Source organism: Scyliorhinus torazame, chromosome 2, assembly GCF_047496885.1.
Source record: "Scyliorhinus torazame isolate Kashiwa2021f chromosome 2, sScyTor2.1, whole genome shotgun sequence".
In the NCBI taxonomy this organism is placed as follows: Eukaryota; Metazoa; Chordata; class Chondrichthyes; order Carcharhiniformes; family Scyliorhinidae; genus Scyliorhinus; species Scyliorhinus torazame.
In genome coordinates, this window is record NC_092708.1 from 117,447,288 (window position 1) to 117,474,459 (window position 27,172).

The following is a 27,172-nucleotide window of genomic DNA, read 5'->3' on the forward strand; positions in this document are numbered from 1 at the left end:
GGTCCGGGAAAGTCCCAGAGGATTGGAAAATCGCTGTTGTAACCCCCCTGTTCAAGAAGGGAACAAGGAAAAAGATGGAAAATTATAGGCCAATTAGCCTAACCTCGGTTGTTGGCAAGATTCTAGAATCCATTGTTAAGGATGAGATTTCAAAATTCTTGGAAGTGCAGGTTCAGATTAGGACAAGTCAGCATGGATTTAGTAAGGGGAGGTCGTGCCTGACAAACCTGTTAGAGTTCTTTGAAGAGATAACAAATAGGTTAGACCAAGGAGAGCCAATGGATGTTATCTATCTTGACTTCCAAAAGGCCTTTGATAAGGTGCCTCACGGGAGACTGCTGAGTAAAATAAGGGCCCATGGTATTCGAGGCAAGGTACTAACATGGATTGACGATTGGCTGTCAGGCAGAAGGCAGAGAGTTGGGATAAAAGGTTCTTTTTCGGAATGGCAACCGGTGACGAGTGGTGTCCCGCAGGGTTCAGTGTTGGGGCCACAGCTGTTCTCTTTATATATTAACGATCTAGATGACGGGACTGGGGGCATTCTGGCTAAGTTTGCCGATGATACAAAGATAGGTGGAGGGGCAGGTAGTATGGAGGAGGTGGGGAGGCTGCAGAAAGATTTAGACAGTTTAGGAGAGTGGTCCAAGAAATGGCTGATGAAATTCAACGTGGGCAAGTGCGAGGTCTTGCACTTTGGAAAAAAGAATAGAGGCATGGACTATTTTCTAAACGGTGACAAAATTCATAATGCTGAAGTGCAAAGGGACTTGGGAGTCCTAGTCCAGGATTCTCTAAAGGTAAACTTGCAGGTTGAGTCCGTAATTAAGAAAGCAAATGCAATGTTGTCATTCATCTCAAGAGGCTTGGAATATAAAAGCAGGGATGTACTTCTGAAGCTTTATAAAGCATTAGTTAGGCCCCATTTAGAATACTGTGAGCAATTTTGGGCCCCACACCTCAGGAAGGACATACTGGCACTGGAGCGGGTCCAGCGGAGATTCACACGGATGATCCCAGGAATGGTAGGCCTAACATACGATGAACGTCTGAGGATCCTGGGATTATATTCATTGGAGTTTAGGAGGTTGAGGGGAGATCTAATAGAAACTTACAAGATAATGAATGGCTTAGATAGGGTGGATGTAGGGAAGTTGTTTCCATTAGCAGGGGAGACTAGGACCCGGGGGCACAGCCTTAGAATAAAAGGGAGTCACTTTAGAACAGAGATGAGGAGAAATTTCTTCAGCCAGAGTGTGGTGGGTCTGTGGAATTCATTGCCACAGAGGGCGGTGGAGGCTGGGACGTTGAGTGTCTTTAAGACAGAAGTTGATAAATTCTTGATTTCTCGAGGAATTAAGGGCTATGGAGAGAGAGCGGGTAAATGGAGTTGAAATCAGCCATGATTGAATGGCGGAGTGGACTCGATGGGCCGAATGGCCTTACTTCCGCTCCTATGTCTTATGGTCTTATGGTCTTAATACCTTGAGTTCGGGATACTTCCATTTGAAAAGGGGGACCAGATAGGGATGTCCGATGTCTCCCCTCTTATTTGTGTTAGCGACTGAGCCTTAGCCATAGCTTTGAGGGCTTTTGGTAAGTGGAAGGGGATGAATAGGGGTAGGGTGGAGCATAGGGTGTACCTATATGCAGACGATCTGCTGCTTTATGTTACAGATGGAGTCCCCACTATGGATGATATAATGGAGCTCTTGAGGAACTTTGGTTCTTTTTCGGACTACAAGTTGAATCTGGAAAAGATGCTTCCCGGTTAACCCCCCCTCAAACCAGGGAGGGGATCCAACTTGTGTATGTTGCCTTTTCCTTGGCCAGCTCTAAGCTTCAGATATCTGGAAGTCTGGGTGACCCATGATTGGGCTCGGTTGCATAAATTGAGCGTTGCAAATATGGTGGACAAGATTAAGTCTGATCTGCAAAAGGGAAACAGCACTCCTCTGTCCCTGGCGGGCAGAGTCCAATCTATCAAAACTAATATTCTTCCAAGGTTTTTGTTTCAATGTCTTCCTATTTTTCTCCCCAAATCTTTCTTTGGGAGGATTAATACGTTGATTTTGTTCTTTATAGGGACAGGCAAAACTTTGAGGATCCGTAAGGTCGTTCTTCAGCGGGATAGGCAACCAGGTGTGCCTAGCACTGCCGAATTGCTTTATTATTGTTGGGCGGCCAATGCTGAGAAGATGCTGGGTGGTGTGGTGGCCCAGATTCCGTATGGGGATAAATAGAGGTGAAGTTGTCTAGTCTGGGGGAGTTGGTGATGGCCTTGCTTCAGTTTTCCCCGGCTAGGTGCTCTTCGAACCCGGTGGTTGTGTCTACTTTAAGGGTAGGAAACAATTGGGTGGCACAGTGGTTAGCACAGCTGCCTCATGGTGCCGAGGACCCGGGTTTGATTCCACCCCCAGGTCACTATCCATGTGGAGTTTGCACATTCTCCCCGGGTCTGCATGGGTCTCACCCCCACAACCCAAAGATGTGCAGGGTGGGTGAATTGGCAACTATAACTTGCCCCTTAATTGAAAAAGAGAGGATAGGAGACAATTCAGGCAACATTTTAAGCTTGGAGCCGTATCGAAACTGTCCCCTATCTATGCCAATCATTTATTGAACCGTCGAGATTGGATGCTACATTTGGGTGTGTTTGAAGGAACTGGAGAGATTTGGGGATTTGTTTGCAGAGGTACGGTTTGCCAGCTTGGAGAAGTTGTCAGCAAAGTTTGAGAGAGGGGGGGGGGGGGGGGGGGGAAGAGGAGGAGGACTTGTTAAGGTAACTTAAGATAACAAATTTTGTGTGGGTGGCCCTTCCCGACATTTCCCTAGGCACCATGGGTGTCTTTGTTAGAAAGGGTGCTTTTGCTGGCAGTGTTGGAAGAGGTTAGCACAGCTGATATTTGTGGGCGAATTGTGTTTGAGAACTCGGACTTGGTAAATGGAGTGGGAGCTGGGGCCTGTCTTGGATGATGAGTTGTGGAGTGAGGCCCTGCGCATGATGAACTCCATATCTTCTTGTGCATGGCTTGGTCTAATCCAGCTTAAGGTGGTGCACAGGGCGCACCTGACCAAAGGTAGGTTGAGTGTTTATTTCCAGAGGCAGAAGACAGGTGTGAACAGTGTTCCGGTGGGCCAGCCAATCACACACATGTTCTGGTCTTGCCCCAAATTGGTAAGCTGTTGGGTCTCCTTCTTCAACACCAGGTTGGTGATTCTGAATAATGAACTGGAACTTTGACATCTGGTGCCCATTTCTGGGGTGTTGGATTCGCCAGGGCTACAGATGGGAGTGAAGGCCTTCGCCTCGCTGATTGCCCGGAGGCGAGTTATACTTGGAGGCCCAGTCCCTCAGCATGGTTAGGTGACCTAATGGAATTTTTGAACTTGAAAAAGTCAAGTACACCATTAGGGGTCGGTTGAAAGATTCTACCAGAGGTAGCAGCCATTCATTATTTAGTTAAAGGTGTTAGTCACCGTCAGTTGTTGGGGGTGGGGGTAGAGGGTGTTTAGCTTATTTTGTTTGTTTTTTCAATTGCCTTTTTTCAATCTCGGTGGATGGAGTGGGCATGATTGGTTGGGGTTTTTGTTATATTGGATTTTTGTGCATCATCTGCTGTAGGAAAATAGGTTTTGTTGTAAAATTTATTGCAAAATTGGAAAATCTTTATTAAAAATATTTTTAAAAAATAAAATAGCAAATAATCACCTTTTCCTCCATTTCATACTGAACTCCAAAGATAGGGCAGGCAGAGTAAACTTTATGCAAAGAATTGATCTCCTTAACTGCTTCTTGAAGTTTCTCCACAGGATCAATTTTAAAACCAAGCACATAACCTCCACTCTAAAGTAAATGAAAAAGGCATTACATTTAATAATTCTGATTGTAGTCGCTTGGTACTACAGAACTAGAATATTGTTGAAAACAAGACCCGCTGTCAAAACTTTTCACCTTGCACTCATCAGGACATATGCAGGAATGCTAAATTTTAAAGGGAGCAACAATTTATACTGTACGATAAAAGGGTGTTGATTGGCTAGCTGGTCAACTAGGATTGATTGAGGCATTGCCATAGGCAATGTTCCAGGGAGCTATTGTCCCCTATGCTTTTATTTAATTCCAAAAAAGGTGCAATGCCTGGACATATTCCTTTTGCCTGCAGAGGCGAGGTCCCGCATATGAATATATGTACCTTCCAACATATTGATGGCAATATCATGGCAAAGTGTTTGTTTGATAATGCAAGCTTATTCACTAATGTGCTGCTCAAAGGAGCTATAGACATTTGCGCCATGCTGCTATGGCAACCCAGACCTGCTGCCATTTTGTGAATCTGTGTTCACTGAGCTTCTGATCTTAGTTTGCCCACTTGAATTCAGCTTTATTGTCCCCATGTATGTCCAAATGGATTACATTGTCATGTGTTTGTTGAATCCCAGGTTTCTTTACCCGTCAGTCTGGCCTCAATAAAAGTCGAGATGGATTTGCAGGTATAACATTAGTTATTTTATTTAGCTTGCAAGCGTTCCTCAATTCTCAGGAGCACGAAGCACATTCTGCTCCATGGACTTCTGGAATCAAGTGAGGATATGGAACAAAGGAATCTGTACTGATACATTCAAATGGCATCAAGTTTCACATACACGATGCCCATAGGTCATCCTATATCCCTCCTGACCTGTTTGATCTATTCTGATTGGCTCACTTCCAATCCCTTCCTCTGGCCCCTATTATCCAGCATCACTCTCGTAGACACACCTCTTCCTGCTGTTTCCATGCGGTCTGAAATCCTTTGTCTATGAACTAACCAGAATCAAAGTGGCCTATTTCTACATTACATTAACTAATATCTCTAAAGTAACTATTTTATATCACATTCGTCATGTTCACTTTCAGGGCCAGCTTTCGATAATATTTTCCATGAGAAATGTGTCTTCAAAGGAATGACCCCTAACCTACCTAACTTTGATATGTGGATGACGTGTTAGCTATATTTGAATTTGCAGCTACTTATAAGAATTTTCTTACACACCTTAATGGGCCCTACGCACACTCAAATTCTACCTTTGAAATGGAGCAGCCTAACGAACTCCCATTCCTCGATGTGCATTCCTGCGTACTGGGTAATGAACCAGGACAGGTGTTAGATTTGGAGGTAGGTGAGCACTTTGGTGATAGTGACCACAATTCGATTACGTTTACTTTAGTGATGGAAAGGGATAGGTATATACCGCAGGGCAAGAGTTATATCTGGGGGAAAGGCAATTATGATGCGATGAGGTAAACTTAGGATGCATTGGATGGAGAGGAAGACTGCAGGGGATGGGCACAATGGAAATGTGGAGCTTGTTCAAGGAACAGCTACTGCGTGTCTTTGATAAGTATGTACCTATCAGGCAGGGAGGAAGTGGTCGAGCGAGGGAACAGTGGTTTACTAAAGCAGTCAAAACACTTGTCGAGAGGAAGAAGGAGGCTTATGTAAAGATGAGACATGAAGGTTCAGTTAGGGCGCTCGAGAGTTACAAGTTAGCTAGGAAGGACCTAAAGAGAGAGCTAAGAAGAGCCAGGAGGGGACATGAGAAGTCTTTGGCAGGTAGGATCAAGGATAGCCCTAAAGCTTTCTATCGATACGTCAGGAATAAAAGAATGACTAGGGTAAGAGTAGGGCCAGTCAAGGACAGTAGTGGGAAGTTGTGCGTGGAGTCCGAGGAGATAGGAGAGCTGCTAAATGAATATTTTTCGTCAGTATTCACACAGGAAAAAGACAATGTTGTCGAGGAGAATACTGAGATTCAGGCTACTATACTAGAAGGGCTTGAGGTTTATAAGGAGGAGGTGTTAGCAATTCTGGAAAGTGTGAAAATAGCTAAGTCCCCGGCCGGATGGGATTTATCCTAGGATTCCCTGGGAAGCTAGGGAGGAGATTGCTGAGCCTTTGGCTTTGATCTTTAAGTCATCTTTGTCTACAGGAATAGTGCCAGAAGACTAGAGGGTAGCAAATGTTGTCCCTTTGTTCAAGAAAGGGAGTAGAGACAACCCGGTAACTATAGACCAGTGAGCCTTACTTCTGTTGTGGGCAAAATCTTGGAAAGGTTTATAAGAGATAGGATGTATAATCATCTGGAAAGGAATAATTTGATTAGAGATAGTCAACACGGTTTTGTGAAGGGTAGGTCATGCCTCACAAACCTTATTGAGTTCTTTGAGAAGGTGACCAAACAGGTAGATGAGGGTAAAGCAGTTGATGTGGTGTATATGGATTTCAGTAAAGCGTTTGATAAGGTTACCCATGGTAGGCTACTGCAGAAAATACGGAGGCATGGGATTCAGGGTGATTTAGCAGTTTGGATCAGAAATTGGCTAGCTGGAAGAAGACAAAGGGTGGTGGTTGATGGGAAATGTTCAGACTGGAGTCCAGTTACGAGTGGTGTACCACAAGGATCTGTTTTGGGGCCACTGCTGTTTGTCATTTTTATAAATGACCTGGAGGAGGGCGTAGAAGGATGGGTGAGTACATTTGCAGATGACACTAAAGTCGGTGGAGTTGTGGACAGTGCTGAAGGATGTTACAAGTTACAGAGGGACATAGATAAGCTGCAGCGCTGGGCTGAGAGGTGGCAAATGGAGTTTAATGCAGAAAAGTGTGAGGTGATTCATTTTGGAAGGAATAACAGGAAGACAAGAGTACTGGGCTAATGGTAAGATTCTTGGTAGTGTGGATGAGCAGAGAGATCTTAGTGTCCATGTACATAGATCCCTGAAAGTTGCCACCCAGGTTGAGAGGGTTGTTAAGAAGGCGTACGGTGTGTTAGCATTTATTGGTAGAGGGATTGAGTTTCGGAGCCATGAGGGCATGTTGCAGTTGTACAAAACTCTGGTGCGGCCGCATTTGGAGTATTGAGTGCAATTCTGGTCGCCACATTATGGGAAGGATGTGGAAGCATTGAAAAGGGTGCAGAGGAGATTTACCAGAATGTTGTCTGGTATGGAGGGAAGATCTTATGAGGGAAGGCTGAGGGACTTGAGGCTGTTTTCGTTGGAGAGAAGGTCAAGACGTGACTTAATTGAGGCATACAAGATGGTCAGAGGATTGCATAAGGTGGACGGTGAGAGCCTTTTTCCTCGGATGATGATGTTTAGCACGAGGGGACATAGCTTTAAATTGAGGGGAGATAGATATAAGACAGATGTCAGAGGTAGGTTCTTTGCTCAGAGAGTAGTAAGGGTGTGAAATGCCTTGCCTGCAACAGTAGTGGACTCGCCAACACTAAGGGCATTCAAATGGTCATTGGATAGACATATGGACAATAAGGGAATAGTGTAGATGGGCTTGAGAGTGGTTTCACAGGTCGGCGTAACATCGAGGGCCGAAGGGCCTGTACTGCGCTGTAATGTTCTATGTTCCTGTCTACTGTCTACCTTGGCCTGTCAATATACATGTTAGGATTCCTGCAGCGCCATATACTACAAGATCAGTATTATCGGCAATCTCCTAAATATGGCCTGAGCTATTTGTTCACCATTTAAACTTGTCACAAAACTAGGGCACATCAAAGCTATCCCCCTGGCTACTCTGATCAGAGGTTGGGTTCAACGGCGGCGGGATGCTCCGTTTTGCCGGCAGCCCGGGGATTTCCCGACGGCGTGGGGCTGCCCCACAATAGGAAACCCCATTGACCGGCCGGCGGGGTGAAATAGAAATGTGTCACGGCGGGGCGGAGAATCCAGCCCCAGATCATTGTTCACTGCGTAAACACTCAAATGCACCTAATGCCACCACTTTTGGACCTGAAAAGTGCCCAGTATATTTCAAATTACCCTGACAGGTTAAGGTATCTCAAAAATTTGAGCTAGCCATTTCACACTGCTCCTGGTGCAGTAGCACCACTAACAGGATGCTGACATCAAGCCAAAAAGACAATGTCCACCAAGCGAATGATTAATGTGGTGTATGGATTTTAGTGTTTGCGTGATTCCAATGACTGGCGGATTGTATCAAACAGCACATTCATTCTGCTTTTCGCAATAGGCAGAGTAGTGACTATATGAAACCAACCCGTGCTTGCGAAACTCAGAACATAATGTTTGACATCAGCTGTGATTCCACAATTGGGCAGCACTTGCTGAATAACTCTGATCGTTGTAACAATTACACGAACCACCAATTTATGATAATCATCAGACAGGCTCACAATGTAACTCACTTGTTAAAAGCTGCATATATTCACATGTTGAAATTGTAGTTGTTGAAGTTAACCGAAGGTTTAAGACATGGCAGGAGATCTCAGACCCGTGTCATGCTCCTCGTGTGCGATGTGGGAGCTCAGGGACACGTCCACTGTCCCTGGCTCCTTCACGTGCAAGAAGTGTGTCCACTTGCAGCTCCCGTTAGACCGCTTGACGGCTCTGGAGCTGCGGATGGACTCACTTTGGAGCATCCGCGATGCTGAGGATAGCACGTTTAGCGAGTTGGTCACACCGCGGGTGAAAGGTACTGAGGGAGATAGAAAATGGGTGACCAAAAGACAGAGCAAGAGTAGGAAGGCAGTGCAGGTGTCCTCTGCGGTCATCTCCCTGCAAAACAGATATACCGCTTTGGATACTGTTGAGGGAGATGGCTCACCAGGGGAAAGCAGCAGCAGCCAGGTTCATGGCACCGTGGCTGGCTCTGCTGCGCAGCTGGGAAGGAAGAAGAATGGCAGGGCTATAGTGATAGGGGACTCAATTGTAAGGGAAATAGACAGGCGGTTCTGCGGACGCAATCGAGACTCCAGGATGGTATGTTGCCTCCCTGGTGCAAGGGTCAAGGATGTCTCGGAGCAGCTGCAGGACATTCTGGGGGGGGGGGGGTGAACAGCCAGCTGTCGTGGTGCACATAGGCACCAACGATATAGGTCAAAAACGGGACGAGGTCCTACAAGCTGAGTTTAGGGAGCTAGGAGTTAAACTAAAAAGTAGGACCTCAAAGGCAGTAATCTCAGGATTGCTACCAGTGCCACGAGCTAGTCAGAGTAGGAATTTCAGGATAGAGAGGATGAATGCGTGGCTCGAGAGATGGTGCATGAGGGAGGGATTCAAATTCCTGGGACATTGGAACCGGTTCTGGGGGAGGTGGGACCAGTACAAACCGGACGGTCTGCACCTGGGCAGGACTGGAACCGATGTCCTCAGGGGGGTGTTTGCTAGAGCTGTTGGGGAGAGTTTAAACTAATGTGGCAGGGGGATGGGAACCGATGCAGGAAGTTGGAAGGTAGTAAAACAGGGACAGAAATAAAAGGCAGTAAGGGGGAAAGTGTAAGGCAGAGAAGCCAGAGTCAAAAATCAAAAAGGGCGACAGTACAAGGTACAGTGACTGAGGGGAGCTCAGTGAATAGGACCAGGAATACTAAAAGAAATAAAACGGGAAGTGAAAACATTAATGGTAAGCGACGCGGCAGGTTGTTAAATGAAGATATGGGTTCAACGACTAGGAAAATTAGGAGAAAGGTTAAGAGGAAATATAACTAAGGAGAGGTTACTGATCGAGGTGTTAAGATTCAGAACAGGACTTCCGGGTGCGGCGATGACCAGCTAAGTCGCACGTTTCGGCAGCTCCCGGTGGAACGGACTTTTGGGCTCTTAATAAGAGCCCCAACGGCAATTTTATCGGCTAAAAGCACTGTGCGGTAAACCAGAAGGGAATCCCCCCTGGATACGGATGGAAAAAGGAGAGGAAAGTGGCCGGATTGCGGTGGATCCTTTAGAGCAGCGGCAAGGAAGGCAAGCAAAAACCAAGATGGCATCGGAAGGTGGCAGTTTAATATGGGGCCCTGAACAACACGAGTTTTTGAAACGCTGCGTGGAAGAGCTTAAAAAGGAGATGAAGAAGGAGCTGTTGGCCCCGATATTACAGGCGATCGAAGGGCTAAAGGATGAGCAAAAGACCCAGGAGCGGGAGCTTCGGGTCGTGAAGGCAAAGGCTGCCGAGAACGAGGACGATATACAGGGCCTGGTGGTGAAGACGGAGATGCACGAGGCACACCATAAACGATGTGTGGAAAGATTGGAGGTGCTGGAGAATAACGCGAGGAGGAATAATTTAAGGATTCTTGGTCTTCCTGAAGGTGCAGAAGGAGCAGACGTCGGGGCATATGTGAGCACGATGCTGCACTCGTTAATGGGAGCGGAGGCCCCGGCGGGTCCGCTGGAGGTGGAGGGAGCATACCGAGTGATGGCGCGAGGACCGAGAGCAGGAGAAATTCCTAGAGCCGTAGTGGTGAGATTCCTCCGTTTTAAGGACAAAGAGATGGTCCTTAGATGGGCAAAGAAAACTCGGAGCAGTAGGTGGGAGAACGCGGTGATCCGCGTATATCAAGACTGGAGTGCGGAGGTGGCGATAAGGAGGGCGAGCTTTAATCGGGCCAAGGCGGTGCTTCACAAAAAGAAGATAAAATTTGGAATGCTGCAACCGGCAAGACTGTGGGTCACATATCAAGGGAGGCACCACTACATTGAGACGGCGGATGAGGCGTGGACTTTTATTGTGGAAGAAAAACTGGAATAAGCGGGTTACTAAAAAAGAACATTTGAAACAAAGTGGTGGGGCGAGTATGGGGGGCGAAGAGGGGGGAAAAAGGGGGGGAAAGATGAGTTTTATGTTATTAATCCTGCGATGCGGTAACTTTTCTCTCTTCCACCGGTGGTGGTGGAGGGAGGAAGGGAGGTGGAGGAGATGGGGCGTTGGTCATGGGGGGCGGGGCCAAAAGGGAAGCGCAGGCTTTGTTCCCGCGCTATGATAATCATTGCGTGAACAGGGAAGCAGGAAGGAGGGGGCGTCGCACGGTGCGAGCCGAGGTCGGCCAGAGTTTGCTGACTTCTGGGAGCAACATGGGGGGTGTAACTACGCTAGTGGGGGATCTAGCGGGGGCGGTGGGAGGGGGGAGTTACTGGGTTGCTGCTGCTGGGGAGAGGGGGGAGCCGGAATGGGGTGGGGTGGGCGGGGGGGCGCCGCCTGGGGGGGGGGGGACACAGCTGCGTGGGAACCGGGTGAGGAGCTGGAATAAGGGGATGGCTAATCGACAAGGGGGGGGGGGGGGGTAAAAAGCCCCCCAACCCGGTTGATCACGTGGAATGTGAGAGGGCTGAACGGGCCGATAAAGAGGGCACGAGTACTCGCACACCTTAAGAAACTTAAGGCAGACGTGGTTATGTTACAAGAGACGCACTTGAAACTTATAGACCAGGTTAGACGACGCAAAGAATGGGTGGGGCAGGTGTTTCATTCGGGGCTAGATGCGAAAAACAGGGGGGTGGCTATACTAGTGGGGAAGCGGGTTATGTTTGAGGCAAAGACCATAGTGGCGGATAGCGGGGGCAGATACGTGATGGTGAGTGGCAAATTACAGGGGGAGGCGGTGGTCTTGGTAAACGTATATGCCCCGAACTGGGGTGATGCCAACTTTATGAGGCGCATGCTAGGACGCATCCCGGACCTAGAGGTGGGAAAGTTGGTAATGGGGGGATATTTTAATACGGTGCTGGAGCCAGGGCTGGACAGGTCGAGATCCAGGACTGGAAGGAGGCCGGCTGCAGCCAAGGTGCTTAAAGATTTTATGGAGCAGATGGGAGGAGTAGACCTGTGGAGATTTAGCAGACCTAGGAGTAAGGAGTTTTCGTTTTTCTCCTATGTCCACAAAGTTTATTTGCGAATAGACTTTTTTGTTTTGGGAAAGGCGTTGATCCCGAAGGTGAGGGGGACGGAGTATACGGCTATAGCCATTTCGGATCACGCTCCACATTGGGTAGACTTGGAGATAGGGGAGGAAACAGAAGGGCGTCCACCCTGGAGAATGGACATGGGACTAATGGCAGATGAAGGGGTGTGTCTAAGGGTGAGGGGGTGCATTGAAAAATACTTGGAACTCAATGATAACGGGGAGGTCCAGGTGGGAGTGGTCTGGGAGGCGCTGAAGGCAGTGGTTAGAGGGGAGCTGATATCAATAAGGGCACATAAAGGAAAGCAGGAAAGTAGGGAACGGGAGCGGTTGCTGCAAGAACTTCTGAGGGTGGACAGGCAATATGCGGAGGCACCGGAGGAGGGACTGTACAGGGAAAGGCAAAGGTTACACGTAGAATTTGACTTGCTGACAACGGGTACTGCAGAAGCACTGTGGAGGAAGGCACAGGGTGTACAGTATGAGTATGGGGAGAAGACGAGCAGGTTGCTGGCCCATCAATTGAGGAAAAGGGGAGCAGCGAGGGAAATAGGGGGAGTGAGGGATGAGGAAGGAGAGATAGAGCGGGGAGCGGAGAGAGTGAATGGAGTGTTCAAGGCATTCTATAAAAGATTATACGAAGCTCGGCCCCCGGATGGGAAGGAGAGAATGATGTGCTTCCTGGACCGGCTGGAATTTCCTAAGGTGGAGGAGCAGGAGAGGGTGGGACTGGGAGCACAGATCGAGATAGAGGAAGTAGTGAAAGGAATTAGGAGTATGCAGGCGGGGAAGGCTCCAGGACCGGATGGATTTCCAGTCGAATTTTATAGGAAATATGTGGACTTGCTTGCCCCGATACTGATGAGAACCTTTAATGAGGCGAAGGAAAGGGGACAGCTGTCCCCGACTATGTCGGAGGCAACGATATCGCTTCTCCTAAAGAAGGAAAAAGACCCGCTGCAATGCGGGTCCTATAGACCTATTTCCCTCCTAAATGTAGGCGCTAAGATTCTGGCCAAGGTAATGGCAATGAGGATAGAGGATTGTGTCCCGGGGGTAGTCCATGAGGACCAAACTGGGTTTGTGAAGGGGAGACAGCTGAATACGAATATACGGAGGCTGCTAGGGGTAATGATGATGCCCCCACCAGAGGGGGAAGCGGAGATAGTGGTGGCGATGGATGCCGAGAAAGCATTTGATAGAGTGGAGTGGGATTATTTGTGGGAGGTGTTGAGGAGATTTGGCTTTGGAGATGAGTATATTAGATGGGTACAGCTGCTGTATAGGGCCCCAATGGCGAACGTGGTCACGAATGGACGGGGGTCTGAGTATTTTCGGCTCCATAGAGGGACGAGGCAGGGATGTCCTCTGTCCCCATTATTGTTTGCACTGGCGATTGAGCCCCTGGCAATAGCATTGAGGGGTTCCAGGAAGTGGAGGGGAGTACTCAGGGGAGGAGAGGAACACCGGGTATCTCTTTACGCGGACGATTTATTGGTGTATGTGGCGGACCCGGCGGAGGGGATGCCAGAGATAATGCGGATACTTGGGGAGTTTGGAGAATTTTCAGGATATAAGCTGAACATGGGGAAAAGTGAGCTGTTTGTGGTGCATCCAGGGGAGCAGAGCAGAGAAATGGAGGACTTACCGCTGAGGAAGGTAAGGGACTTTCGCTACTTGGGGATCCAGATAGCCAAGAATTGGGGTACATTGCATAGGTTAAACTTAACGCGGTTGGTGGAACAGATGGAGGAGGACTTCAAGAGGTGGGACATGGTATCCCTGTCACTGGCAGGGAGGGTACAAGCGGTTAAAATGGTGGTCCTCCCGAGATTCCTCTTTGTGTTTCAGTGCCTCCCGGTGGTGATCTCGAAGGCTTTTTTCAAAAGGATTGAGAAGAGTATCATGAGTTTTGTGTGGGCCGGGAAGACCCCGAGAGTGAGGAAGGGATTTTTGCAGTGTAGTAGGGATAGGGGGGGGGGGGGGGGCGGGCGCTACCGAGCCCGAGTGAGTACTACTGGGCCGCCAACATCTCAATGGTATGTAAGTGGATGGGAGAAGAGGAGGGAGCGGCGTGGAAGAGATTGGAGAAGGCGTCCTGTAGGGGGACTTGCCTACAAGCCATGGTGACGGCGCCGTTGCCGTTCTCACCGAAGAAATACACCACAAGCCCGGCGGTGGTGGGTACTCTGAAAATTTGGGGGCAATGGTGACGGCATAGGGTAAAGACGGGAGCCTCGGTGTGGTCCCCGATAAGAAATAATCATAGGTTTGCTCCGGGGAGAATGGATGGGGGATTTGGAACATTGCAAAGAGCAGGAGTAACACAATTGAGAGATCTGTTTGTAGATGGGACGTTTGCAAGTCTGGGAGCGCTGACCGAAAAATATGGGCTGCCCCAAGGGAATGTATTCCGGTTTATGCAACTGAGGGCTTTTACGAGGCAACAGGTGAGGGAATTCCCGCAGCTCCCGACGCAGGAGGTGCAGGACAGAGTGATCTCAAAGACATGGGTGGGGGACGGTAAGGTGTCAGACATATATAGGGAGATGAGAGACGAGGGGGAGATTATGGTAGACGAGCTGAAAGGGAAATGGGAAGAAGAGCTGGGGGAGGAGATTGAGGAGGGGCTGTGGGCTGATGCCCTAAGTAGGGTAAACTCATCGTCCTCGTGTGCCAGGCTAAGCCTGATACAATTTAAGGTGTTACACAGGGCGCATATGACTGGATCACGGCTTAGCAAATTTTTTGGAGTAGAGGATAGGTGTGCGAGATGCTCGAAAAGCCTAGCGAATCACACCCACATGTTCTGGTCATGTCCGGCACTACAGGGGTTTTGGGTGGGGGTGACAAAGGTGCTTTCGAAGGTAGTGGGGGTCCGGGTCAAACCAAGCTGGGGGTTGGCTATATTTGGAGTTGCAGAAGAGCCGGGAGTGCAGGAGGCGAGAGAGGCTGATGATTTGGCCTTTGCGTCCCTAGTAGCCCGACGCAGGATACTGTTGACGTGGAAGGAAGCCAAGCCCCCGGGTGTGGAGACCTGGATAAATGACATGGCAGGGTTTATAAAGCTGGAACGGATTAAGTTCGTCCTAAGGGGATCGGCTCAAGGGTTCACCAGGCGGTGGCAACCGTTCGTCGAATACCTCACAGAAAGATAGAGGGAATGGAAAAGAAGAAGACAGCAGCAGCAGCCCGGGGGGGAGGGGGGGGGGGGGGGGGGGGAGGAACCAGAGGGATTCTCAGGGATGTTAATATATAAGTATATAAGTATAATATGTATAGGTTGTTGTTACAGATAATTGTATATTGGACTGTTAAAACACATTTTTGGAGAATATTTATCTGGGACAAGACAGTTGCCATTTAGTTTTGTTTTTGTTTATATATTATTTATTTCTTGTTTATAAAACTGGCCATTGTTATTTATATTGTTATATTACTGTGTAAAGGATACGCAATGTACTGTGATGGTTGGCCAAAAATTTTCAATAAAATATTTTAAAAAAAGATTCAGAACAGAGGTAAAAAAGCCAACATAAGTGTACTTTACCTGAATGCTCGTAGTATTCGGAATAAGGTAAATGAGTTGATGGCGCAAATCATCGTGAATAACTATGATTTAGTGGCCATTACTGAAACATGGTTAAAGGATGGTCACGACTGGGAGTTAAATATCCGAGGGTATCAAACTTTTCGGAAGACAGAGTGGATGGTAAGGGAGGTGGTGTAGCTCTGTTATTTAAGGATGACATCCGGGCAACAGTAAGGGATGACATCGGTGCTATGGAGGATAAGGTTGAATCCATTTGGGTGGAAATCAGGAATAGTAAGGCGAAAAAGTCAGATAGGAGTAATCTATAGGCCACCAAATAGTAACATTATGGTGGGGCAGGCAATAAACAAAGAAATAACAGATGCATGTAGAAATGGTACAGCAGTTATCATGGGGGATTTTAATCTACATGTCGATTGGTTTAACCAGGTTGGTCAAGGCAGCCTTGAGGAGGAGTTTATAGAATGTATCCGCGATAGTTTCCTAGAACAGTATGTAATGGAACCTACGAGGGAACAAGCGGTCCGAGATCTGGTCCTGTGTAATGAGACAGGATTGATTTAGGATCTCATAGTTAGGGATCCTCTCGGAAGGAGCGATCACAATATGGTGGAATTTAAAATACAGATGGAGGGTGAGAAGGTAAAATCAAGCACTAGTGTTTTGTGCTTAAACAAAGGAGATTACAATGGGATGAGTTGAGAGAAGAACTATCTAAGGTAGACTGGGAGCAAAGACTTTATAGTGAAACAGTTGAGGAACAGTGGAGAACCTACCAAGTGATTTTTCACAGTGCTCAGCAAAGGTTTATACCAACAAAAAGGAAGGACGGTAAAAAGAGGGAAAATCGACGGTGGATATCGAAGGAAATAAGAGAGAGTATCAAATTGAAGGAAAAAACATACAAAGTAGCAAAGATCAGTGGGAGACTAGAGGACTGGGATATCTTTAGGGGCAACAGAAAGCTACTAAAAAAGCTATAAAGAAGAGTAAGATAGATTATGAGAGTAAACGTGCTCAGAATATAAAAACAGATAGTAAAAGTTTCTACAAATGCATAAAACAAAAAAAGAGTGGCTGAGGTAAATATTGGTCCTTTAGAGGATGAGAAGGGAGATTTAATAATGGGAGATGAGGAAATGGCTGAGGAACTGAACAGGTTTTTTGGGTCGGTCTTCATAGTGGAAGACACAAATAACATGCCAGTGACTGATGGAAATGAGGCTATGACAGGTGAGGACCTTGAGAGGATTATTATTACCAAGGAGGTAGTGATGGGCAAGCTAATGGGGCTAAAGGTAGACAAGTCTCCTGGCCCTGATGGAATGCATCCCAGAGTGCTAAAAGAGATGGCTAGGGAAATTGCAAATGCACTAATGATAATTTACCAAAATTCACTAGACTCTGGGGATATCCCGGCGGATTGGAAATTAGCAAACGTGGCACCACTGTTTAAAAAAGGAGGTAGGCAGAAAGCGGGTAATTATAGGCCAGTGAGCTTAACTTCGGTAGTAGGGAAGATGCTGGAATCTATCATCAAGGAAGAAATAGCGAGGCATCTGAATGGAAATTGTCCCATTGGGCAGACGCAGCATGGGTTCATAAAGGGCAGGTCGTGCCTAACTAATTGAGTGGAATTTTTTGAGGACATTAACAGTGCGGTAGATAACGGGGAGCCAATGAATGTGGTATATCTGGATTTCCAGAAAGCCTTTGACAAGGTGCCACACAAAAAGTTGTTGCATAAGATAAAGATGCATGGCATTAAGGGGAAAGTAGTAGCATGGATAGAGGATTGGTTAATTAATAGAAAGCAAAGAGTGGGGATTAATGGGTGCTTCTCTGGATGGCAATCAGTAGCTGGTGGTGTCCCTCAGGGGCCCACAACTGTTCACAATTTACATAGATGATTTGGAGTTGGGGACCAAGGGCAATGTGTCCAAGTTTGCAGATGACACTAAGATAAGTGGTAAAGCAAAAAGTGCAGAGGATACTGGAAGTCTGCAGAGGGATTTGGATAGGCTAAGTGAATGGGCTAGGGTCTGGCAGATGGAATACAATGCTGACAAATGTGAGGTTATCCATTTTGGTAGGAATAACACCAAAAGGGATTATTATTTAAATGATAAAATATTAAAACATGCTGCTGTGCAGAGAGACCTGGGTGTGTTAGTGCATGAGTCGCAAAAAGTTGGTTTACAGGTGCAACAGGTGATTAAGGCGGCAAATGGAATTTTGTCCTTCATTGCTAGAGGGATGGAGTTTAAGACTAGGGAGGTTCTGCTGCAATTGTATAAGGTGTTAGTGAGGCCACACCTGGAGTAGTGTGTTCAGTTTTGGTCTCCTTACTTGAGAAACGACGTACTGGCACTGGAGGGTGTGCAGAGGAGATTCACTAGGTTAATCCCAGAGCTGAAGGGGTTGGATTACGAGGAGAGGTTGAGTAGACTGGGACTGTACTCGTTGGAATTTAGAAGGATGAGGGAGGATCTTATAGAAACATATAAGATTATGAAGGGAATAGATAGGATAGATGCGGGCAGGTTGTTTCCACTGGCGGGTGAAAGCAGAACTATGGGGCATAGCCTCAAAATAAGGGGAAGTAGATTTAGGACTGAGTTTAGGAGGAACTTCTTCGCCCAAAGGGTTGTGAATCTATGGAATTCCTTGCCCAGTGAAGCAGTAGAGGCTCCTTCATTAAATGTTTTAAAGATAAAGATAGATAGTTTTTTGAAGAATAAAGGGATTAAGGGTTATGGTGTTCGGGCCGGAAAGTGGAGCTGAGTCCACAAAAGATCAGCCATGATCTCATTGAATAGTGGAGCAGGCTTGAGGGGCCAGATGGCCTACTCCTGCTCCTAGTTCTTATGTTCTTATGTCGGGACCTGTAATTTGCAGCAAAATGAATATGTCCAGGCATTGCACCTTTTATGAATTGAACAAAACGCATGGGGTCAATAGTTCTCTGGCGCATTGTCCATGGAAATACCTTAACCAATCAGAACCAACTTGTCAACCAATCAGAGCCCTTTTCTGGTGCTCCCTTTGAAATTTGGGGCTTTTGCATCCCGTCCTGATGAGTGCAAGGTGAAAAGATTTGGCAGCATGTATCTTTTCTGAGCAATACTTACATTTTAATTGTGTAGATAAGCATATTCAAGTGCAGTTTTCTTTAAAGTATTTTGTCAAAAATAAGTAAATTTAGATTCACACAGCAAGAATGGTAATACTAGGATATATCCAGTTAAATTACAGTTACCAAAATAAATATTTTAAAAGGCTGACCTGTTGTGAACTTTCAATTACAAGTGCTAGCCCAAACTTTGAGTCCCTGATTTTTATTGATCGCTGGAATGAAACAAAAGAAACTTTAGTATGCATGTATCAGAAGATAACATAAGTCATATTAAGAACTCTGCAGACTTTAACCATATCGATCTAATTACCAATTAATCACGGGTAACCAAATTGTATTGATATAAATATTTTGGACATGTAATATTCCGTATCTAATGCAGAAAACATTGTTTCTTGATAGATGTGTAGCACTGTCATTATTATTAGGCCCTTTTCATAAATGTCATCTAGATTTAAGGCTGTAGAACAACATTGATAACTGCAAAAAACTGTATACTCTTCCTCCCACGTGCAATTGAAGCAGTATATTCTACTTTCATAGTTCCATAGAACCACTAGTGTCGCAGGAGGCCATTCGGCCCATTGAGTCTGCACCGACCCTCTGAAAGAGCACCCTACCTAGGCCCAATCCCCCATCCTATCCCCGTAAACCCACCTAATCTACACATCTTTGGACACTAAGGGGCAATTTAGCGGGGCCAATCCACCTAACGTGCACATCTTTGGACTGTGGGAGGAAACCCAAGCACCCAGAGTAAACCCACGCAGTCACAAGGAGAAAATGCAAACTCCACACAGTCACCCAAGGCCCGAATTGAACCCGAATCTCTCGAGCTATGAGACAGCACTGCTAACCACTGTGCCATCCAGTTCATTGTTGATATAATTTCAACATTATTATTACATTATAATTTTTCAATCACTTCTAGGAGCAAGTGTTTGTCATGTGGTTAGTATCTGCCTCTGAGTCAGTAGGTGTAGAGTTTGAGCCAGGTTCCAGGCAGCCCGACAAATGAAGACTTGAGCTGTGGCTCTATATTCTGGGTTGATATGCAATGGCATACTTACACGGTGGGTGTGAGAGGCCCACCTCATCAATGCTTTATAGAATGTCTAAATAATTAACAAATGTTACAACCTTTAACCAGTCAGTTTTAAAACCATTGGATCCGGGAAAGTACTGCATGCAGCAAAATAAATCCACTCCATAGGGCTAACCGTCCCATTCACTGTTACAATCTAGCTATGAAAAATACTAGTGTGATAGCTAGTAGCAGCAATACATTCTCCAATCAGGATAGGCCCCTGTCCCCCCAAATCCCTCTCAGTACTCATTAATACATATTTAGTTGTAAAATATTTTGAGAATGCCTAGAATGCATGCATTATTGAAAACAAAACCAAAAACTTACAATTTGTAGATAGGGAATGCTAACATTGAAACTATCATTCATGTTTGCATGCCATACTATTCGAACATTTGTGATGAAAAAGGTTCCCAAATTGCCCTGTAGTGGAAGAAAAACAGAGGAATATTATTCATGGTGCAACAAAGAAACAGAGAACCAAACACAAAATGTGCAGATGTAGGCTAACCATATTTAGTGTTGGCACTCTTTATTTAACAAAAAGTATAATCTACAGTACCTGATCACTTGATAGATTCCAGACACCATTAATTTTATCATACACCTGTTCCTGTGGCAGAAGTCGTAACTGCTTGTTTTGAATGAGAGCTCCTCTTAACTTAAGATCCCTGTAAATTTTCGATGTCTCATATGCCCTATAAAAATTGAAATAGTTCAGAATTCTTAATAAATGGAGCAGCTGAAATGGCAGTTTTCACTCAGAATAAGATAATTTTAGAAGACCAAGTGATGAGGCAAAGGAATTGAAGACCACGTCACTCATGGTATAGCAAAAACAGGAAACACATAAAAAGCAATAATTTACAGATCATTCTTCAAAACTTCGGTTTTAGACTGTTTAAATTTTTACAATTACTTTGCTTAAAAACAAAATTTATTGCTAAGAGGGAAATTTATTGTATCTGTGTTGATTTCAAAAATAAAATTGGACCAGAGAATCAATCTCTACCATGTTTCTCCCCTCGTCTCTGCTTCTAAAGGATAGACTACTTTTTGTGATGAAGTTCCATAATTTTGATCTGGCACCTTGTGTAAACACTCAATCGTTATCTGTCAGTTCAGACAAAGAGTGTCACCAGGCTATTTGACTGCTGGGCATCACAGCCTAGTCGGAATCTGTCCTCATTCAATCTTTATACATGAGCACTTACAACAATGGTCAGCAGTGAAACTCTGGCCAATTTTTCCTTCTGCATCCAGGAACCCTAAGTGCAAATGCAAAACAGAATGGGACCAAATGAAAGCTTCTCCTAGCTCAGTTCACTTTAGTCAGTTAAATAATTGGTGGAGCTGTCAAATCGTGGTTTACTTCTGCAAAATAGATTACCTTCATTCAGAAGAGCTGGGAGAAAGGAAGAAAGAATGAATTGAATCATACATTTCAGATACATGACATGGGATATTTTTTCTTTTAACACACAGTGGGTGAAATTGGTCACTGCCAGTAGTGTGACAGGCTGATAATGAATCAGTTGCATGATTTATACAGTGCCCAACTCTTTTCCATAGAAATCCATTTGCCACTGATCAATTTCACCCCCAAAATGTCTAATTTCAGTTCATAATAACATAACATAAGAACTAGGAGCAGGAGTAGGCCATCTGGCCCCTCGAGCCTGCTCCGCCATTCAATGAGATCATGGCTGATCTTTTGTGGACTCAGCTCCACTTTTCCGGCCACTTTAGTAAAATTAATACTAAATTTTACATTGTATCTTTGAAAATTGAAGCAATTAAAATTCATGAAAGATAAAAAGTACAAGGCAACAACTACCTACATTTATAAAGCACCCTTATTGTAAATTAGATATCTTAAGAGTTGGATGGACGATTGAAAATAAAGGTGAACTATTTTGATGAGATATAAGTGGGAAGAGATGATGCAAAACAGAGTTAAAAAAAGAATATTAGAGAGTAGAGACAAATGCATAAAAATTCTGCACTGATTAAGTAGAGTGGATGGAGATCTGGGCACGATAAACCAGATTAAGAATAATGGAGGGTGTGAGCACAATGCAGGGCTGGAAGAATATGGAGAAGTGAGGCTATTATGTAAATGAAGAGATTTTATTCCAATTCAGTGGTGGAAGTTTTCCAGTGGCTTTTAAATAGGACAGAATAATAAGCGAGGGAGACTTTAGTACATGCAAGGATGTGAGCAGCAGTGTTAACAATGAGTTATGTTTAAATAAATGTGGAAGCAGACAATTGAAGAATTTGAATTAGAAGTCAACTAGCAGGCATTGGAATAAAGAGGGAGGTGAAATAGTTCACATAGAAATTGTAGAATTGAACATTGCAAAACAGGTTTACAATGAATTTGAGTGAGGTATCTCCCAATAGTAAAAAAAAATAGAAGGGGTGGCACGGTGGTGCAGTGATTAGCACTGCAGCATACGGCGCTGAGGATCCGGGTTCAATCCAGGCCCTGGGCCACTGTCCATGTGGAATTTGCACATTCTCCCAGTGTCTGCGTGGGTCTCACCCCCAGAACAGCTTTGCACAAGTCAAGGAGACACAGCTGGAGCGAGACACATCCAGAGTGGGAATTTGGAACTTGGTAATTTGGTGCAGTGAGGTAATCAGGAAAGGTAAGTGGTAAGTCTAATTCTGCTGTTTTTCAGTTAAAAGTGCAGTGTGCACTTCCGGTTGCGGCTATGCGGAGCTAAGCCGCACGATTCGGCAGCTCCCGCGAAAACGGACTTTCGGGCTCGATAGAAGCGCCCCAACTGAACTTTTTTCACAGCCAACCCGTGGGGAAGAGAGGAGAGAGGTCCCCTACTAACTTGCATGGACCAGACCCGCAGCGAAACGGCCAAAAAAGTGGCATTGGAGCAGCGGGAGAAGAGAGGGAAAACAAGCAAAATGGCGGCGGCTGAGGACAAAGAGGAGATGCAGGAAATCATCAAGCGCTGCTTCGAGGAGCTGCGTAAGGCGATGGTGGCGTCTATGTTGGCAATAATTGAATGACTGGGGGCAACCCAGAAAGCCCACGAGGTGAAGATCCAGGAGATCCAGGACAAAGTGAGTGAGAATGAGGACGAGCTCTTGGGCCTGGCGGTGAAAGTGGAGCGGCACGAGGCACTAAACAAGACGTGGGCGGGAAGACTCGAAGACCTGGAGAACCGGTTGAGGAGGAATAATCTGAGGATCCTGGGTCTCCCAGAAGGATTGGAGGGGGCTGACGCCGTGGCATATGCGGGCACAATGATCGGGGCGCTGATGGGCGCGGAGGCCCCCCCGGGATTGCTGGAGCTGGAAGGGGCGCACCTAGTGCTGGCAAGGAAGCCCAAGGCAAATGAGCCGCCAAGGGCGATGGTGATGAGATTTCACCGGTTTACGGACAGAGACAGGGTCCTGAACTGGGCCAAGAAGGAGTGGAGCAGCAAGTGGGACAACGCAGAGATCAGAATATACCCGGACTGGAGCATGGAGGTCGCTAAGCGGAGAGCGGGTTTCAACCGGGCCAAAGCAGTGCTGCATCGGAAAGGAGTGAAATTTGGAATGTTGCAGTCAGCGCGACTGTGGGTTACACATAATGGCCAACACCATTACTTCGAAACGCCCGAAGAGGCGTGGACCTTTATACTAACTGAAAAGTTGGACTCTAATTGAGGGTTTGTGAGGGTGGGGGGTGTTTGAGGGTTAAAGTACGATGGTTGTTGTATACAGGGGGTCAATCACGCGCAGGGAATGTTATATGGGCTGGGGGAGAGAGACAAGGCCGCGACAGGAGCTGCGCCAGAGGGGGCGGGGCAGGCTTTGGAAAGCGCGGGGTTCTTTTCCCACGCGTGGGAAGAAAGCAGGGAAGGGATCTACCCCAGAATACTGAAGGAGGTTAGAGAGGAAATTGCTGAGGCCTTGTCAGAAATCTTTGGATCCTCACTGTCTTCAGGTGATGTCCCAGAGGACTGGAGAATAGCCAATGTTGTTCCTCTGTTTAAGAAGGGTAGCAAGGATAATCCAGGGAACTACAGGCCGGTGAGCCTTACGTCAGCGGTAGGGAAATTACTGGAGAGAATTCTTCGAGACAGGATCTACTCCCATTTGGAAGCTAATGGACGTATTAGTGAGAGGCAGCATGGTTTTGTGAAGGGGAGGTCATGTCTCACTAACTTGATAAGAGTTTTTCAAAGAGGTTACAAAGATGATTGATGCAGGTAGGGCAGTAGATGTTGTCTATATGGACTTCAGTAAGGCCTTTGACAAGGTCCCTCATGGTAGACTGGTACAAAAGGTGAAGTCACACGGGATCAGGGGTGAGCTGGCAAGGTGGATACAGAACTGGCTAGGTCATTGAAGGCAGACAGTAGCAATGGAAGGGTGCTCTTCTAATTGGAGGGCTGTGACCAGTGGTGTTCCGCAGGGATCAGTGCTGGAACCTTTGCTGTTCGTAGTATATATAAATGATTTGGAGGAAAATGTAACTGGTCTGATTAGTAAGTTTGCAGACGACAGGGTACACCTCTTGAACTGTTGTTCTGCACAATAAGTATTCTTAATTTAGATTATTAAAAGGAGTTATAGAAATGCTAAAAAATCTATATTCATAGATAAATAAAATAACTGAACAGGAAGTTCCTTCATACAAAGAATGCCTTAACAAACACAAGTGAAGATTCAAGTGAAAACTGGATTCAGAAATGATCTATTTACATAACCTACTCCATTCCATCATCAAAATTCACAAACAGACTTGCAATATTACCTATGCACTGCAATGACGGTGGTGAATAGTCGAGGACTTCCTGGAACCACACTGGTAAAGATGAATTCAAATCGTGTGTTGTTACATTTTGTCAAGATGTAAACAGCTTCAGTTTGTCCACGAAGTTTCTGTAACATCAAATTTTAAAAGTTAAGGCACTTAAAAGTATATGCGAGGCCTTCTCTTATGGCTCAGTGAGCAATTGCACTGCATGGTGTGGTAATTACCATGAAGGCCTAGAATGCCTAAAATATGAACCATGCTCTGTGTTGAGTTAATTGACCACAGGAGGAAGGGTGGAGTTGAATTGTAGCCAAGACTCCTCTGATCTCACAAGATATTTATACAGTATAATTTTCCAAAGATCAAGTGATCAGGAGAAGGAACCAATGTTTTTCACTTCACCGGCCAAAGTCATTCAGATCAATTTAAGAGTGTCCACCATCAGTTCAGGGATTTCATTGAAATTGTCAAAGCAATGTAGCAATAAGGCCTTGTTTGTGCAAAAATGACTGATTACAGGCATGATGGGAAGTTTTTGGTCAATTTGAAATGAGACCTTTTGACCTGACCCATTTAAGGAAAGTTTTCAATGCACAATCAAAAGTTTTCAAAATGCAGAAGCAGGAACTTGAGCTGACACCTGTAACCGCAATGTATGAATATTGGAAAACCGATGTCTGAAGTATAGATCTGTGGTTAGAAGACATCATTTGGCAGTTTGAAGCAGAACACGAGTTTGACCTGTCTATGACGCAGGTCAGAAAAGTACAAGAATCAAAAATCGGAGACTTTTCTCTCCAGCGACGACCTATAGGACTAACTTTGCACATGCAGCGCCCTGTGTGAAGGCTCACCGAACAGAACAGACCTCGGAAAAGAATTTAGCTAATTCACTTCAAAGGCGTAATATCTACTTATGTCAGAAGCTGTGAGTCGAGGAAAATTGTGATCATTTGTATAGCTTAAATTTGAATACATAGTGTATTTGATTCAAGTTCAGTAAATAAAATTTTGTTGAATCATAAGTTCAGTGTAGAGTGTTTGTGTGCTACTTAATTGTCTGACCTCTTGTAAGAGTACAGAGACCAAAGGCTCAACAGTAACTTTACCAAGAAATGAAAACAAACAATGCTGGAAATACCCAGCAGGTCAGGCAGCATCTGTGTAGAGAAACAGAGTTAACATTTCAGGTCTCTTCATCAGAACTCCTGAGTGGTTCTGATGAAGGATCATCAACCTGAAACGTTAACTCTGTTTCTTTCCACATATGCTGTCTGACCAGTAGAGTATTTCCAGCATTTTCAGTGTTTATTTAAAATATCCAGCATCTGCAATATTTTGCCTTTGTAACTTTACCAATAGATCTTGCAGTGACTGGTAAGCAAGGCTCGCACTATATCATCAAGCTCTTTCCCTTGATTATTCTTTGACTTTTAGTTGCCTTTCAGAGGAGGTTAGGGCTTTACAAATTAATCAGACAAAATCAGTAGAGAAGCCATAGTGTCCTGGGAAGCCAAATCAATAAAGTGCGTGCAGGCAATGAATTGTATGAATGGAAAAAATGAGGATGTAAAATGTTTCAGACTGTATATCATGATTGGGATTGGGCACATGGAAACACCTCTGTCGCTGTGACATCATAAAACATCTTAATAGGAGATTATGGCCTGACATTCCAGTGATGTGCAGAGGGTGCAATTTTTAGAAGAGCACAAAATTCCCCATTAATAGAATGCATACTTAATTTTCGTTAAAGAACCAAGTTTTTAAAAAAACCTTACCGAATTGGCAGTTCTGGTTGTAATGTTTATAATGCAGTTGTATCCAACAGCTAAAAGGATAAAGGACAAAATTAATAATTTGGGCATTTTACTAAGAATCTACGAAATTGGCTCAGTATGAAGAATGACAGATGGCCAATATCTAGGGCTGCAAGACATTTTCTAAACCATAAACCTTACCCCTAGTATGTAACAAACTGCAGTTTAACTAAAAAAATAAATTTTACCATCAGTTTACAATTCTCTCCAGCACAAGCTTTCAGTTCAGTCCCTCCCAGGGCCACTCTATATTCCCCATCTCTCAATCCTCGAGCCCCATACATGAGAGGCTTAAAGATCCCATTTGCTTTTCCTGACGGTTATAGAAGATTCCAGATAAATATAATATAATGCATTTTCAGGTTACAGCTCAAAAAACATAAATCCTGAGAAAGGCAGGGGGGTCCAGAGTGAATGACCCACTGAAGTTGCTCACACTTCCCAAACAATGTCTTCCAGGCTTAATTACAACTGAGCAAAATGCTTATATTTATTCTGACTTAGATTTAAGTTTGAACAAAACACAATGAATAGCTATATGCAATATTAGTTATGTATCTATATACCTTTATAAAACGAGAAGACCATTTCCTAGGAACTGATGATTTGCTGGCAAGAACAATTGACAAAGTTGGCTTGTGAACATGAACTATAAATTTATGTAGATTAATAGACATTGGTTTGAGGCTCTTAATTACTTTTAACCACCCAGATAGGATTATAGGAACCTAAGGAGAGAAGTACATCTTAGCTGCTTGAGCCTGAATTAAATCTCAGTTAATCTGTACCTCAATGCTATTTACTCACCTTTTTCTTTATATCTCGTGATACTCCGAGAACAAAAAAAATCTATCCATCACCATTTTGAAATTCCAATTACCCAGGATGCATGGCTTTGCAGGTGCTTACTATTCATTCTGTAAAAAAACTGCTTCTTTATTTAAATTCTAAGTGGCCTAGTTCTAATTTTAAGATTGTGCCCCCTTGTTCTGAATTTACCCCATCAGAGGAATAGTTTCAAATGATCATTTTAAACACTTCAATGAAATCACCCAAGGAACACAAATCGCTTGTGTCATATTTCCATTTCATCTATGTACTCAGG

At 45.2% G+C, this 27,172-nt stretch overlaps 1 protein-coding gene across 8 annotated transcripts in view; it reads right to left on the minus strand.

The window, feature by feature from the left end:
• bbs5 (Bardet-Biedl syndrome 5) overlaps positions 1–27,172 on the minus strand; it is a 99,151-nt gene that overhangs the window by 15,625 nt on the left and 56,354 nt on the right. For all 8 annotated transcript variants that reach the window (XM_072475894.1, XM_072475901.1, XM_072475893.1 and 5 more), the window contains 6 exons: positions 26,029–26,078; positions 24,245–24,372; positions 20,036–20,171; positions 19,801–19,896; positions 18,536–18,598; positions 3,713–3,847 (listed from right to left, as the gene is read on the minus strand). In XM_072475894.1, coding sequence (XP_072331995.1) covers positions 3,713–3,847; positions 18,536–18,598; positions 19,801–19,896; positions 20,036–20,171; positions 24,245–24,372; positions 26,029–26,078 — 608 coding nt within the window. The remainder of the gene's footprint in view (positions 1–3,712; positions 3,848–18,535; positions 18,599–19,800; positions 19,897–20,035; positions 20,172–24,244; positions 24,373–26,028; positions 26,079–27,172) is intronic.